General features: G+C 39.6%; 1 protein-coding gene across 1 annotated transcript in view; it reads left to right on the top strand.

Annotated features, from left to right (window-relative positions):
• LOC149173745 (uncharacterized) overlaps positions 1 to 14,037 on the top strand; it is a 40,233-nt gene extending 26,196 nt beyond the window's left edge. Inside the window, exon 2 of the mRNA XM_089424719.1 lies at positions 13,718 to 14,037. Within this exon, the coding sequence (XP_089280845.1) occupies positions 13,718 to 13,875 (158 nt within the window). The 3' untranslated portion in view covers positions 13,876 to 14,037. The remainder of the gene's footprint in view (positions 1 to 13,717) is intronic.
• Positions 14,038 to 14,312: the final 275 nt, after the last annotated feature.

Genomic DNA, 14,312 nt, shown 5'->3' on the forward strand with positions numbered 1-14,312 from the left:
CGCCATTGATCTGGGGCCTCCAGATCCTACAGTCTCTATCCATATCGCGCGGATAAGTAGCATGCCCATTACTCGCGCGATGAGAGCGGTTTTCTCTCTCATCTGCTGGATACGCATCACCCAGTGTATGGCATCGCGCAGGACTCGACCGAACCCGCTTACCACTTGAGGTCCTTCCGATATCCTGCCGGTTTTAGCGTGGGGCCCACCTTCTAACTAAATCGGCAATTTCTGTGCAGTTCTATGCTTTTCCCCATGACCAAGCGCTCAAGCTTTCCTTCATTAAGGGGGATGCCCTGCGATACGCAATTAGCGCTAATCGCGTATCAGAAACTGCCTCCATTTCTGAATATGACTTCCCGTTTTGCCAGTTTGCGCCAGCACGCGGTTACCATGGGCCAATGGTCTACGCGCTTTGACCGAGGGTCCTCATTGCTCCGTGCTGACCACAAATTACCATTGTTCAGAGGTTATTTCTGATAAGCTCGACATCCATAGCACTTTGAAACTTTGGTATGAGTTTTACAGAGTTCAAAAAACTGTAAGAGTGTTTGAGGATCCAATTCCGATCACAACCTTCCCATTGAAAAAAGCTTTTGGACAACCAAAAGTTGGTTTTCAAGCATCGACTAAGTGAGGGTATCGCTGTCTCACTTGTCCAATCTCTATCCATTTTTCACTACTTGGCTTGGAACCCTTGAGTCCAATCTTGGGGTACTCAACATCTCCCTTGCTCATCGTCCTCACCTTCCTATCCAGAACTGTGTCTTCCTGCAATTCATTGAGATATTCAGGTAACAAATCATCAATAGAAGGCAATTGACTCTGCTCTTCGGGATCGTCAATTAATGAAGGTTCAAATAGTCTCAAGCTGTCTGCATTAACGACTGAGTAGATGTGCATGTAAGATGGTAAATCAAGGCGAAAAGCATTCTCACCAATTTTCTCAAGTATCTTGAAAGGTCCATACCTTATTAGCTTTAGCTTTTTACCTTCACCTTGCATTCTGTCCTTGCTGATATACAGCCAGACTTGATCACCAACTTGGAAACTATGCTCCATCTGATGCTTGTCATGCCTTGCCTTGTATTTGGCTTGGCTCTTTTCCATCTGTTCCTGTACTGCCTAGTGAATCTCTTGAATTTGTTCAATGAACTTGGTTGGCTTGTCCACATCACTGTGTCCTTCAACTGCTACATCTTTACCAAAGACAAAATCCAAGGGAGACCTTGGTATGAAACCAAAACAGGTTTCAAAAGGAGATCTTTGTGTAGAAGAATGTTTTGCTCGATTGTAAGCATGTTGCACATAACACAAATGTTCATCCCAAAGTTTGGGATGCTTGCTACAAGAGCCTCTGAGAAACTGGATCACTGCCCTGTTGACCACTTTTTTCTGGCCATCTGTTTGTGGATGAAAGGCTGTGCTTTTCTTCAGTTTGGTGTCCATCAGTTCCCACAGACTCGACCAAAACTTCCCAACAAATCGGGTGTCTCGATCAGATGTAATGGAAGTGGGTAATCCAAAATGAACCCATACATGCTGAAAGAACAACTTTTTAGTTTGTTCAGCTGTAATCTGTTTATTACAAGGTATCAAAATACACATTTTGTTGAACCTATCCACAACAACATATAAATAGTCATTACCTTTCATAGATTTAGGCAGTCCTCCAACAAAGTCCATGGAAACACTTTCCCAAGGATGAGAAGGAACTAACAGTGGAGTGTACAAGCCTAGTTTTCTATTCCTGGGCTTGCTTTTAGCAAACATGGTACACCCTCTTACATAACTAGAAACTGTCTCATTCATTTTGGGCCAATAACAAAATCTTTGCAGCTGTGCAACCGTTTTACTTACCCCAAAGTGACCTGATATCAGAGAAGTGTGTGCTTCTCGAATTATCTTTACTCTTTCAGTTTGTGGAATGCATAGCTTCCCACAATGATACAAGAGTTGGTCCTTAATGTGATAATCCAATTCTTCTATTCGTTTGCCTTGACTTAAAGTTGCATATACATCTTTAAAATCTATATCTTGAGCATATTGTTTAATGTAGCTTTCATGCAATACTGAGTTATGCTTAAGTATAGTAGATGCATTTATAATTGGTCTAGATAACATATCTGCAACTTTATTGTGTATGCTCTTTTTATATCTAATGACTAAATGAAACTGTTGTAGAAAACCCATCCATCTATAGTGTCTTGATTGCTGCAACAAGTCTGGGAGTGTAGATATTGAAGTGGTTGATGATCAGTATATATAACTGTCTCTTTGCCCATTAAGTAAAGTTTCCACTTTTTCACACTCTGTACTAATGCATACAATTCTTTATCATATGTGGGATAGTTAACTACTGCAGAATTAAATGTCTCAGAATGATAACATATGGGTTTACTGTGTTGTATCAACACTGCTCTCATGGCATAGTCACTGGCATTTGTTTGGATCTCAAATGGTCTTTGAAGATCAGGTAGTGCTAGTACTGGTGCTGTACTAGTCTTTTCTTTCAAAGTGTCAAAGGCTTTCTGCTGTTTGCCTCCCCACTGAAACACCTTGTTCAATCTTGTTAAAGCATGTAAGGGAGCTGCAATTAAGAAAAAGTTAGAAATGAACTTTCTCCAATATTGTGTTGCTCCTAAGAAGCTTTTAACTTCTATAGCAGATTTGGGTTTAGGCCAGTTTACAATGACTGCCACCTTAGAGGGATCTATCTTCAATTCACCACCCCCTACTATATGACCCAAATAATTCAAAGATGTTTTGCCAAATTCACATTTTGAGAATTTAACATAAAGTTTTTCTCTTTTCAAAACATCTAGTGTCTGCTTAACATTAGGCCAGTTTACAATGACTGCCACCTTAGAGGGATCTATCTTCAATTCACCACCCCCTACTATATGACCCAAATAATTCAAAGATGTTTTGCCAAATTCACATTTTGAGAATTTAACATAAAGTTTTTCTCTTTTCAAAACATCTAGTGTCTGCTTAACATGCTTTAAATGTTCTTCCCACGTTTTGCTAAATATAAGAATGTCATCCAGATATACAATAACAAAATCATCAAGAAAAGGTCTGAGTACATCATTCATTATTCTCATGAAAGTAGCAGGAGCATTAGTTAAGCCAAAAGGCATAACCAGCCACTCATACAATCCCTGCTTTGTTTTGAAAGCAGTCTTCCATGCATCTTGTTCTGTAACTCTGACCTGATGATATCCACTATGCAAGTCTAACATGGAATAATAAACAATTTCTTTCAGTTGATCTAATAGATCATCTATGCGAGGAAGGGGATAATGATTTTTAATCGTTATCTTATTCAGTGCTTGGTAATCACTGCACATTCTCCACGAGCCATCTTTCTTTCTCACCAAAACGATTGGAGACCCACATGGTGATGTGCTAGGTCTGATGAACCCCTTCTTGAGCAACTCCTGCACCTGCTTCTTGATTTCTACATTCTCTAAAGCGGACAACCTGTACATTCCGATGTTAGGCAATGGAGCATCTTGCTGCAAATTAATATCATGCACTATTTCCTTTTTGGGTGGCAGACCTTTAAGTTCTTGAAACAAGATATCATATTCTAAAACAACTTTTTCTAAATCAGCTTGCTGTTTAGCATCACAACCCTCAAATACATTGGTTTTATCAGGGTCCTTTTCCTTTACAACCATCAGTAAAAATTGTTTGCATGAATTTACAATTCGTTTCATCTGCTCTGAGTTTATGAGGGTATAATTATTCTTGAGCTTATGAGCTCTTACAAAGTATTCGATTCCATCTTTAACGAGTAGATACTTGTTCTCAGCTCTATAGAAAATAGTTTTTCTATCATACAAGTAAGGACTTCCTAAAACAATTCCACATATAGCCAAAGGAACTATATCTAACTCAACCTCATCTACAAATGCTAACCCAAAAGAAAACTTAAGTTTACATTGTCTGGTCACTTGTAGATGTACTTTATCACTTAACCAACCTAATGGGTATGGTTTCTTGTGAGGTGTAGTCAGTAATCCCAACTTCTTTACAATTGCTTCAGAGACTAAATTTACTTGTGAGCCACTATCAAACAAAGTATCAATCTTTTGATGCTGGGAAATAAATCGAATATGAAAAAGTTCATGTCTTTTTCTCTCATTTTCTTCATCATTAATAGATTGTGCAGAATTACTAGTAGATGCTTCAGAATTTTTACCTTTTATACTTGTGGCTGCAATGGTTGCTTCATCTCCCGAGTCCAACCCCAAATCTTTCTGAATAGCTGCAGCAGTCTACTTCTTCTTGCCCTCGAACTTCTTAGGTCTTAGCTCTGGATGCAGAATCCAACAGTGCTCATCATCATGCCCATCCTTCTTACAGTGAATGCATGAAAACTTGCTTTTCTATGCAGTGTTGGCCTTCCTCTCTTTCCATTTCTTTTTTCTGTTCTCCTTATTCTTGCTTGCAAAGGGCTTGGATGATCCTCCAACTTCTGGGTTCCCATTCTTTCCTCTAGCTTCTAGATGCGTAGCTTGAACAGATACCTCATCTATACTAGTGGGCAGTGTTGTGAAAAGCGTGATTAAATCGCGATTTAATGAAAAAATCGCTCTTTTTTCCCCGTGCCGATTTAATCACGATTTTTATACGAAAAAATCGCCTAAATTTTTTTTTGCCGATTTTTTCCGAAAAAATCGCGTTTTTTTTCAAAAAATCGCGCTTTTTTGAAAAAATTTGCGCTTTTTTCGATAAAAATCGCGGGGTTGCCGGGCAGCACGATTTATAATGCATTTTTGGGTTTTTTGTTTGTCATTTGGACAATGGGCGCGCACGGAAGGAGGAGGAAGTGTTGGAGAGTAGCTGAAGAGGGTTTGTGACCAAATCTAAGTGCTTAGAGGACAAATTCAAGAGGAGACCACTGCTTTCTCCATAGAAACGGTACGTGGATTAATTTTTTTTTGTTTTCCTTGTTTAAAAACATTGCTTTTCTATGTTTTTCATTGTTTTTGGTTGGGAAACTTCATATGGGCACCATTTTTCTTTTGTTTTCATTGTTTTTAAAGAATTTTTTGTATTTTTTCATTGATTTGGGATGGGTAACTTGGTATGACTATGGGAACCAATTTTATTTTTTTTTTTCATTTTTTTTAAACATTGTTTATGTTTTTTCATTGTTTTTGGCATTTGCCATTTGGTTGGGTAACTTGCGTTTGGAACTTTGGATTCTGGAAATTTGTAACTTGTAATTTTGTAAATGATAATTGTAATCCTAAATTCCTATTTCCTAATCCTTATTTTCCCATAGGTTTGCAAATTCAAAGTTCAAAAACAAACATGCCAAGGAAATTGGATCCTTTCTGGGAATATGGTGAACCTAAAGCTCCGAATGATAGACAAAACTTGAATTGCAAGTTGTGGGGAAAGGACATATACGGGGAGGTGTACAGGTTGAAGTTTCACCTTGTACAAATCCCTGGATATGATGTGGGGCCCTGTACAAATACAAATCCTGAACTTATCCAAAGAGCCATGAGAGCATTGGAAGAATTAGAGCACACTAGAAAGGCCAAAGAAGAACTCAAAAGGCAACTAAAAAGGTCAGTTGAAGGAAGTGGGCCAAGTGGCACTGGTTCTACTGCAGCGTCAGTCAATCCGGTAGCTGCATCATCATTTTTTGTTCCTCGAAACACACCTGGTTCACAACCATCTATCGATTCAATGCTAAAAAGAACTGATAAAGAACAAGCTGACAGGTTGATGGCAAAATTTCTCCTCTGGAGTGATATTCCTTTCAGCATTGTAAGGAATAATCCATTTTTCCAACCTACTGTTGATGCTATTGCTAGTGTTGGCCCGGGGTACAAAATCCCTTCTTATCATGATTTCAGAGGCCGGATTCTTCAAAATGAAAAGCGTGACTGCACCCAAAGATTGGAGGATTTTAGAGCATCATGGGCACAAACAGGATGCACTGTTATGTCAGATGGTTGGACTGACCAAAAGGGGAGAACCCTTATAAACTTCTTGGTTAATTGTCCCAAGGGGACTATGTTTATCAAATTTGTTGATGCATCTCATCAAATCAAAGATGCAAGAACTTTATGTGATTTGCTGGATGTGTTTATTTTGGAGGTGGGTGAACAACATGTTGTCCAAGTCATAACGGACAATGCTGCAAATTATGTTGCTGCTGGTAGAATGCTTATGGACAGGCATCTTACTTTATTTTGGACACCTTGTGTTGCCCATTGTATTGATTTGATGTTACAGGACATAGGGAAAATTCCCTTTGTCAAAGATATTGTTGACTCATCAAAAAGCATCACAAAATTTATATATAATCATACATCTGTGCTTAGCTTGATGAGAAGATTCACTAACAACAAAGAGTTGGTGCGCCCCGCCATTACACGGTTTGCCACGAGTTTCATATCTCTTCAATCCCTCTTGAATTCTATGTGGGATGTGAAGAGAATGTTTCTTTCAGAGGAGTGGTGTGCTTTGTCAATGAGCCACAAACCAGAAGGAGAGGCCATATGCAGACTAGTTTCATACCAGGAAGACTTCTGGGTGGGAGTGCAGGAGGTGTGCGCCATTACTGAACCTTTGGTAAAGGTTCTTCGGTTGGTTGATGGTGAGAAGCCCGCAATGTGCTATTTGTATGAAGCCATGGACAGGGCCAAAGAAGCCATTTGGGCCTACTATGATGATAAGGGAGATGATGGGTTTCAGAAACAACTCCTTCTATGGGGAGTGATTGATGAGCAATGGAACAACACACTCCATCGTCCCATTCATGCTACTGGGCTTTTCCTGAACCCTGCATTTTCTTATGCATGTGGGTTTGATTTTGATGCTAAGATCATGGATGGATTCTTATCCTGTGTCCAGAAGATGGTGCGATCTCCAGAACAATGTATAGAGATCTCTAAACAAATTGAGACATATAAGATGGCAGGTGGCACATTTGGCTTTGAGATGGCTATCACTGATAGGACGATTAAAATGCCAGGTATTTTTTAGTTTGTAACTTTGTTTCAAATTTCATTGTCTCTTCAAAGTTCAAATTCCATTTTTTTCTTATGTTTATTTAAAATTTTATTTGTAATTTTGTTGTAGATGCATGGTGGAAAATGTATGGTGGCAGGGTACCCATTTTGCAAATTTGCATCCTCAGCCAAACATGCAGCTCCTCAGGATGTGAGCGCAATTGGAGTGTATTTGAAAAAATACACAACAAGAAGCGCAACAGGTTAACACTTAAACATTTAAAATATTGCAAATTTCCAAATAAATTTTTGAATTCATTAAACAATATTTTTTTTATAATATTAATTATTAATTATTATTTCATGATCTTTGTACAGGTTGGAATCCTAGCGACTTAATGACATGGTCTACGTCTACCACAATCTTCGATTGTGGGTGAGGCAACTTGAGAGGACACCTGATGTGGATGCCATCTCATTGGATGGGATTGACACCACTGCTGCATGGAGGGTTGAAGCCGAGAGGCCTCTCATGGATTCTACTGATGATTGGTTAGTGCAGGATGTAGTGGAGGGGGAGGAGGAGCAGGAGCAGGAGGAGGAGCAGGTGGAGGAGGAGGAGGAGCAGGAGCAGGAGGAGGAACAGGAGGAGGAGGTGACACCGCCTACCCAGGCTACCACTGCCACCAGTAGAGGACGTGGTCTACCTCCTGTAGCTCCTACTTCTAGTTCTTCAGCTTCTAGAGCACATCAGACTCCACTGCCATTTCCACCAGCACGGGCACCAACATCTACATCTAGAGGGAAAGGGAAAGCTGTGGCATTTTCTCGCAAGAGGGGCAGAGGAAATCAATAGGATTAGACTTTCATTTTATTGTATATGACATTATGACATGATGAGATACATTATCATATTTTTTGTTGATATTTTGAGGCTGAGTTGGGACTCAGGAGTCAGGACTTACTATTCAGGACATGATTCAATGTTATGTGTGATTTTAGCGCTAGAAATGATATTAAACATCTTATATATTAGTTTTTTTATCATATTTATGTGTCAATGTATTTATTTTATGTTGTAGATGGTTTAGATATTACAAAAATTGAAAAAAAATGGAAAAAAAATGAATATTTTTGTACCAAACGATTATTTCCCGCTTTTTTTCCGTTTTTTTCCCGATTTTTCCAATTTTTCCCGATTCGTTCCCCGCGCCGATTTAATCCCGCTCGCGCTTTTCACAACATTGCTAGTGGGATTAAACATGAGGATAGTGTGCCTCATGTAGCTGTGTAGACCACCTATGTACTTCAACAGAGTCTCAGGTGAGTCTAATGAAATTCCTAGAATCAAAGCTCTCTTCCTAAATTCTTGGGTGTAACCTTGTACACTTTGCCCTTTCAATTGGCGAAGAGTTTGCCAACTCATCATGGCTTGCTGCAAACTAGTGGATAGAACTGCTTTTTTATTGCAAAAACAAATTCACTCCAGACAGAAAGAATCTTACCATGTTTCTTCATGTCAACTTGGGTCCTGCCTTCCCACCATACCAAGGCAGTGCCTCCGAGGCGTAGGCTGGCCAGCTGAATCTTACTCTTGTTTGAGTCGATACTCTGCACTTTGCAATAAACATCAATTTGTCTTATCCAATTATCCAGCTTCTCTGCATTCAACTCTCCATCATATATTGGTAAATCAAATTTAACATCTAATTTAATCAAAAATGTCTTCTTTTTATGTTTAGGGCTATTAGGAGGTGTGAGAAAGTTTTCTTCTTTCCCTTTGCCTTTTGAGTGGTCATGGAGGAGAGACTCTTCTTCTCCTTTTTCTTGTTTGGAGCCTGATGAATCTTCATCTTTATGTTTTCTAAAGTCCCTGTACATTTCCTCTACCATGGACCTCATGGCCAGGAAACTATCTATAAATTGGGGATCTGGTCCCAAGAGACTTTCTTCTAACATTTTCTTTTGAGGATGGACTCTTCCAATTTCCGGGTTAGTTTCGACCAACTCTCCTTCTACTAATTTAAGCTTTGATCTAGTTAGTAATCAACAACAAAATCCAGCACAAGCTTGCCTAACCTTAAACAACCTAATTGCTCTGATACCACTTGATCTGAAATCACTCATGAATGACCTCAATTAATTAATGAAGGTATTACATACTTATGTGCTAGGGGATGTTTATGTTATTTTATGCAACGGATCGATAAGATTGCGAAATACACAGACACTAAAACAGTAAGAGAACACAGTAAGCAAACACATAAACACAAACAAATCTAATAAGGAGTTCACCCAATCCTCCTGGGCTACGTCTCCTAGTCCAGCCTTCAGTGGTGGCCTTTCTATTGTGTTTTAAATAGCAGAGTTTTACAACAGTGAACTCAAATTGAGTCTCACTTAACAGATAATGACCAGTAGGGCTGTACTTGGATCCCCTAAGTCCCTAGAGTACACAGACTCCCCTTACTAAAACTCGACCTCAACTGGTCTCAGTGGTATGAGTCCAATTTGGTACTTAATACCTGATAGGTATATACAGAGGAGTTGCTTGAACCTCTCAAGCCTTCTTTGGAGTTCATAGACTCTCGAGCTCTCTCTGTCTCTGTCTGCTCGATGCTGCCTTTGCTTTGCAGGTCAGCTCGGCTTCTCTGTTCTCTGCAATTTTTGCTTCTCTCTCTCTTTGCTCTCTTTTTACTGCTCCCCTGCTTTCCCTGTCTGTTCGTGGCTTAAAGCCAATCTACTCCCTCACTGTTCGTTTCTGCTTCCTGGCTCTCTGGATCTCCTACCTCTGTCCGCTGGAATTCCCTTGCTCTACGTCATCATCACTGTAACGCTTCACAGAGAGGTGGCCACCTGTTTCCTCACGAACTGAGTGTTAGTTCTCTTTGAACGGTCATTATTTCCATTGCTCCAAGATCGCACGCAAAACTGTTCCCTCTGCCAACTCATCGATCATGCCGGATCTCAAATCTTATCCGCCTCAACCTATTTCCCTGTCGAATCCGATCACCCATCGGATTGCTTCTCCGTCGTTGATCTGGGGCCTCCAGATCCTACGGTCTCCGTCCATATCACGCGAATAAGTAGCATGCCCTTTACCCGCGCAATGAGAGCGGTTTTCTCTCTCATCCGCTAGACACGTGTGACCCAGTGTATGGCATTGCGTGGGACTCGGCCGAACCCACTTACTGCCTGAGGTCCTTCCGATATCCTGCCGGTTTTAGCGCGAGGCCCGCCTTCTGATAGAATCAGCAATTTTCGTGCGATTCTATGCTTTTCCCCATGACCAAGTGCTCGGGGCTTTCCTTCACTGAGGGGGACGCCCTGCGATCAGAAACTGCGTCCATTTCTGAATCTGACTTCCCGTTTTTCCAGTTTGAGCTAGCACGTGGTTACCATGGGCCAATGGTCTGCGCACTTTGACCGAGGGTCCTCGTTGCTTCGTGCTGACCACAAATTGCCATTGTTCAGAGGTTATTTCTGATAAGCTCGACATCCATAGCTCTTTGAAACTTTGGTAGGAGTTTTATAGAGTTCAGGAAACTGTAAGAGTGTTTGAGGATCCAATTCAGATCATTCCTTCTTCTGAAAAGTTCTAGGTAAAAGTTCTGAGCGATAACATGTGTAATGATGCCATCTTTGCAGATCAACAGCAGTTACAAAACCTTGCTACAAAATATTTAGAAATAATTGAAAATTATCTGTTGCAAACCCTTGTGATCTCAGATCTCTCTTTTAGAGTCTTCTAGATTGCTCTGATACCATGTTAAATTTCTAATGTCAATCATATTTATTTTCTCACGACAATTTAATTTATCCTTAGTTTATTATTTATTTACCCAAATAATCATTGAATCACCGAAAAATAAAATCACTGGTATCTTTAACTTCTTGAATTAAAAATATGCAGCGGAAATAAACCAGAGAGTTCAATAACACATTGCAAATCTAATTAACCCACAAACAATTATCCGTCATTTCATTATCTGGAAAATATGGGTTTTTTGACCTATAGAATTACAAAGAAGAATACAATCTAGAACCTACAACTCGCCTCCCTCAAAATGAATTCTACCCAAGTAAATTGGCCTCAAAGAAATCTACCTTGAGATGAAATTGCTCTAAAGAAATCGGCCTCCAATGATCAGATCTGCCCCCTGCCACTAATGCGCACTGAAAAAACCCCAACAATCCAGCAACTCGGTCTCCTCCTGACAACTCATCCCTGCAATCTCCTACAACTCGGCGCTTCTAGATTCGCTCAAACCCACTCGCACTTCTTCCTTCTTTGTGCACTTGTCACTGGGCCACTAACACTGTAGAAAGAATCACTATCTCTTGTCATGACTCGCTCACACACTTATGCTTTTCGTTGTGTCTTCACCTACATTGCTAGCCTCCATTTATACTCTTCATTGAGTCCAAATCTCTAACCGCACTTGCACTTCTTTCTTCTTTGTGCACTGGTCACTTAGCCACTCACACTGCAGAAAGAATCACTCTCTCTCGTGATGACTTGGTCACACACTTGTGCTCTTCGTTGTGTCTTCGCCTCTATCACTAGTCTCCATTTATACTCTTCATTGAGTCCAAATTTTTAACCCCAATCTCCTCTCTAGAAACTTTTGAATCTTCCTTCTAGAAGCATCTTGAAGATCAATGGTTGAGATTATTTCTAAGTCACTTAAATAATTAATTTATTTATCCTTATAGTAACCTAATAATCCACAATAATAAATTGATATAGATTATTGTACTTTTCCTAAGTTGAACTTTGGAAAGAAGACATATATCACTAGAAGAGGCAAATAATGTCTTCCACATGCTAAGACACCAAGCAATTGTAGAAGACCTTCCAATGCTACTTACATCAACACATACAACTAGACCCTCTTATCCCTGGCCACTCCTTGGAGGCTATCATTGGCTAGTGCATAGACCCTTTCACGAATATTTACGACTCCAATGAAGTGCCTATTTCTCAGTCCCCTCATTTCTCCTTGGTAAGGAGATCTAATAGGCATTGGGATCTTCTACTTTGTTCAACATTGGGAACTTAGGGTATTTGCACATTATGTTATATCTTCCTTTAGCTAGATGTTCAATGTTTAGCTGGATACTTATTTCGTTTTCTTTTCACATTTCTAGCCCCTTTCACCTACTTTTGTAGGTATTTATTGGACAATAATAAAATTATCTTATCATATCTTATTCCATGTTATTGTAAAGGGGTTGATCATTTTGATTGCTTGGATTGCTTAACTTCATCTTGCTTGTATTCTTGTTGTACATCTGTTTAGTTAATGTCAATTCAGAATTGATTTAATGACCAATTTTGTCATGCCTATGTCTATGTGTTGTGTGTTCGACTTTTTTTAAGTTTGTTATTCTTACTAGTAGCACCATAATTTATAGGCCATGTATGTTAAGTTGAACTTGCTGTCATTTTTGTTCCGGTTCTACTAATTTTGCTATTGAATTCCCTTATTTATCAGGTAGGCTAGGCTCCAATGGCTCTCCAGATTAGAGCAAAATCTATCAGTTTGAATGTTATCGGTTAAGAGAACTGGTGGAGATACAGGAATGGTCCTTTGTCACACCTTTTGACCAAATGGAGAGATTCTTTTTCTCCATTCGATCACTTGTACTTTGATTCTTTGGCAATCAGACCCTTGGAAAAGTTGCAGGGAATCTATCTGGGACAAAATGCAATAGGCTTTCTCATGTGCATTGGGATGGGAGCTGGAGCATCTGACAGGACATCACAGAGCAAACTAGAACAAGTTGTTAGATTTTAAAACCCAAACCCATTGGCTGAAAAACCTAAACCTTTCGTTTAGTAAGACTATACCATTGCAGGTCTTGAATTTAGTTGACATTGTCCTTAACAGAGTGCTAAATGAAATTAATACTATGCAAATTCCAACCTTATCTTAATCTAGGGACCTTTGCAGCGTGGCCTGTGTAATTTTTACAAGATCTGATCTTCCACTTTTTTATGGACATCTTTTGCTTCTTAGTAGGAGTTTAAATTTACATTCAGAGTTCAGGGTTCAGTTGGACTGCATATTGTATTTCAAAACACTCCGTTCACCATTTATTTATGCATCTCTTGCATAAATATATACTTAAAAACATTGCTTCCCTGAAATTCTAAGCTAGATAAGAGCTCCAGTGCTGCAAACCTTAGCAGAAGCTCTAATTCGTTTATTGCAAATGAGTATTCTCTGCACACAAACGATGGCTCTAAAGGTAAAATACAGGCCTAAGATCCCAGTGCGGGTCTATGCTTTCCCAATGAGTAAGCAGCCTTTAAGTTGCAAGTCACTCAGTTGATTGACCTTTTAGCATCCTCTCTCTGTCCAGTGCCAACATCACATACATTTATGCATGTTAACTGAATCTGCATGTTATTGTGGTTGGGCCAGGGAAAGGTGCATGTGTACCGGTGCATGGTGTAGATATCCATCCCGACTATGGTGTTCTCCCTTGCAAAATGTAAGCCTGCTGTGATTATGCTAGAAAGTATTCACTCTGGCATCCTCCAATTTGTTTGCACCTTGAATTGTGGGGCTACGTGGAGCTCTTTTTGTTCCATATAACCAACTGCTGCTTTGCCTGGGATTTTTGCATGAGAATGAACGTAACTAAGCTTGTCCTTATTTTCATCATGTGAATCCCATCTTCCACCAAATTTCTTACTGAAGTTCCTATCTTGTAATGTGTTTCAGTTCTCTTCGCGGCAGTTGCAAAAAATAGGATGAAGGAAATGGAGGGCTTCATGAATAGGCAGACTGAAACAAGTGCAGAGATCGCTGGTGAACAAATTGAAGTAGAATTTGCAACAGAAGATGAAAAAAGCACCGGAAGGCATGATGTCCATTTGTAGATTGATCAATTTGTAGTTGTTTTGCGTGTGTTAGTTTTTCAAAACATGCCAAGCAGCAACATTCTAACGATGGGTCCCATTTAATAAAACAAGGCTTTGTATATTTTCCCCAATGTACGAACTTGTGAGGTTGAAAAATCAAACGCATTGTTCCTGTTCTAATGTTTGACTTGTTCAGTATATTTTTTTTAGACATTCTCAATTGGCAGTGGTCTTGTACTTAATATATCCTTAATTGAGTAATATTTCTAGTTGAGTAATTATTTATTTGGCTTGAGAAGCAACGGAAGGGATCTGTTAGATTTAAATTACCTGACCTGGGCCAAAGTAATTGTTAGAATAATTAAAATAGATAAAGACAATGGAGTCAACCAGCCGTCTCTGCAGCCAAACAAGAAACCGCTTCATTCACTACGGTGGTTAGAAGCCATCATTAG

The sequence above is a fragment of the Pinus tabuliformis genome, chromosome 4_2, assembly GCF_031772625.1.
Source record: "Pinus tabuliformis cultivar Carrire ecotype Pingquan chromosome 4_2, CPIR1, whole genome shotgun sequence".
NCBI classification, from domain to species: domain Eukaryota; kingdom Viridiplantae; phylum Streptophyta; class Pinopsida; order Pinales; family Pinaceae; genus Pinus; species Pinus tabuliformis.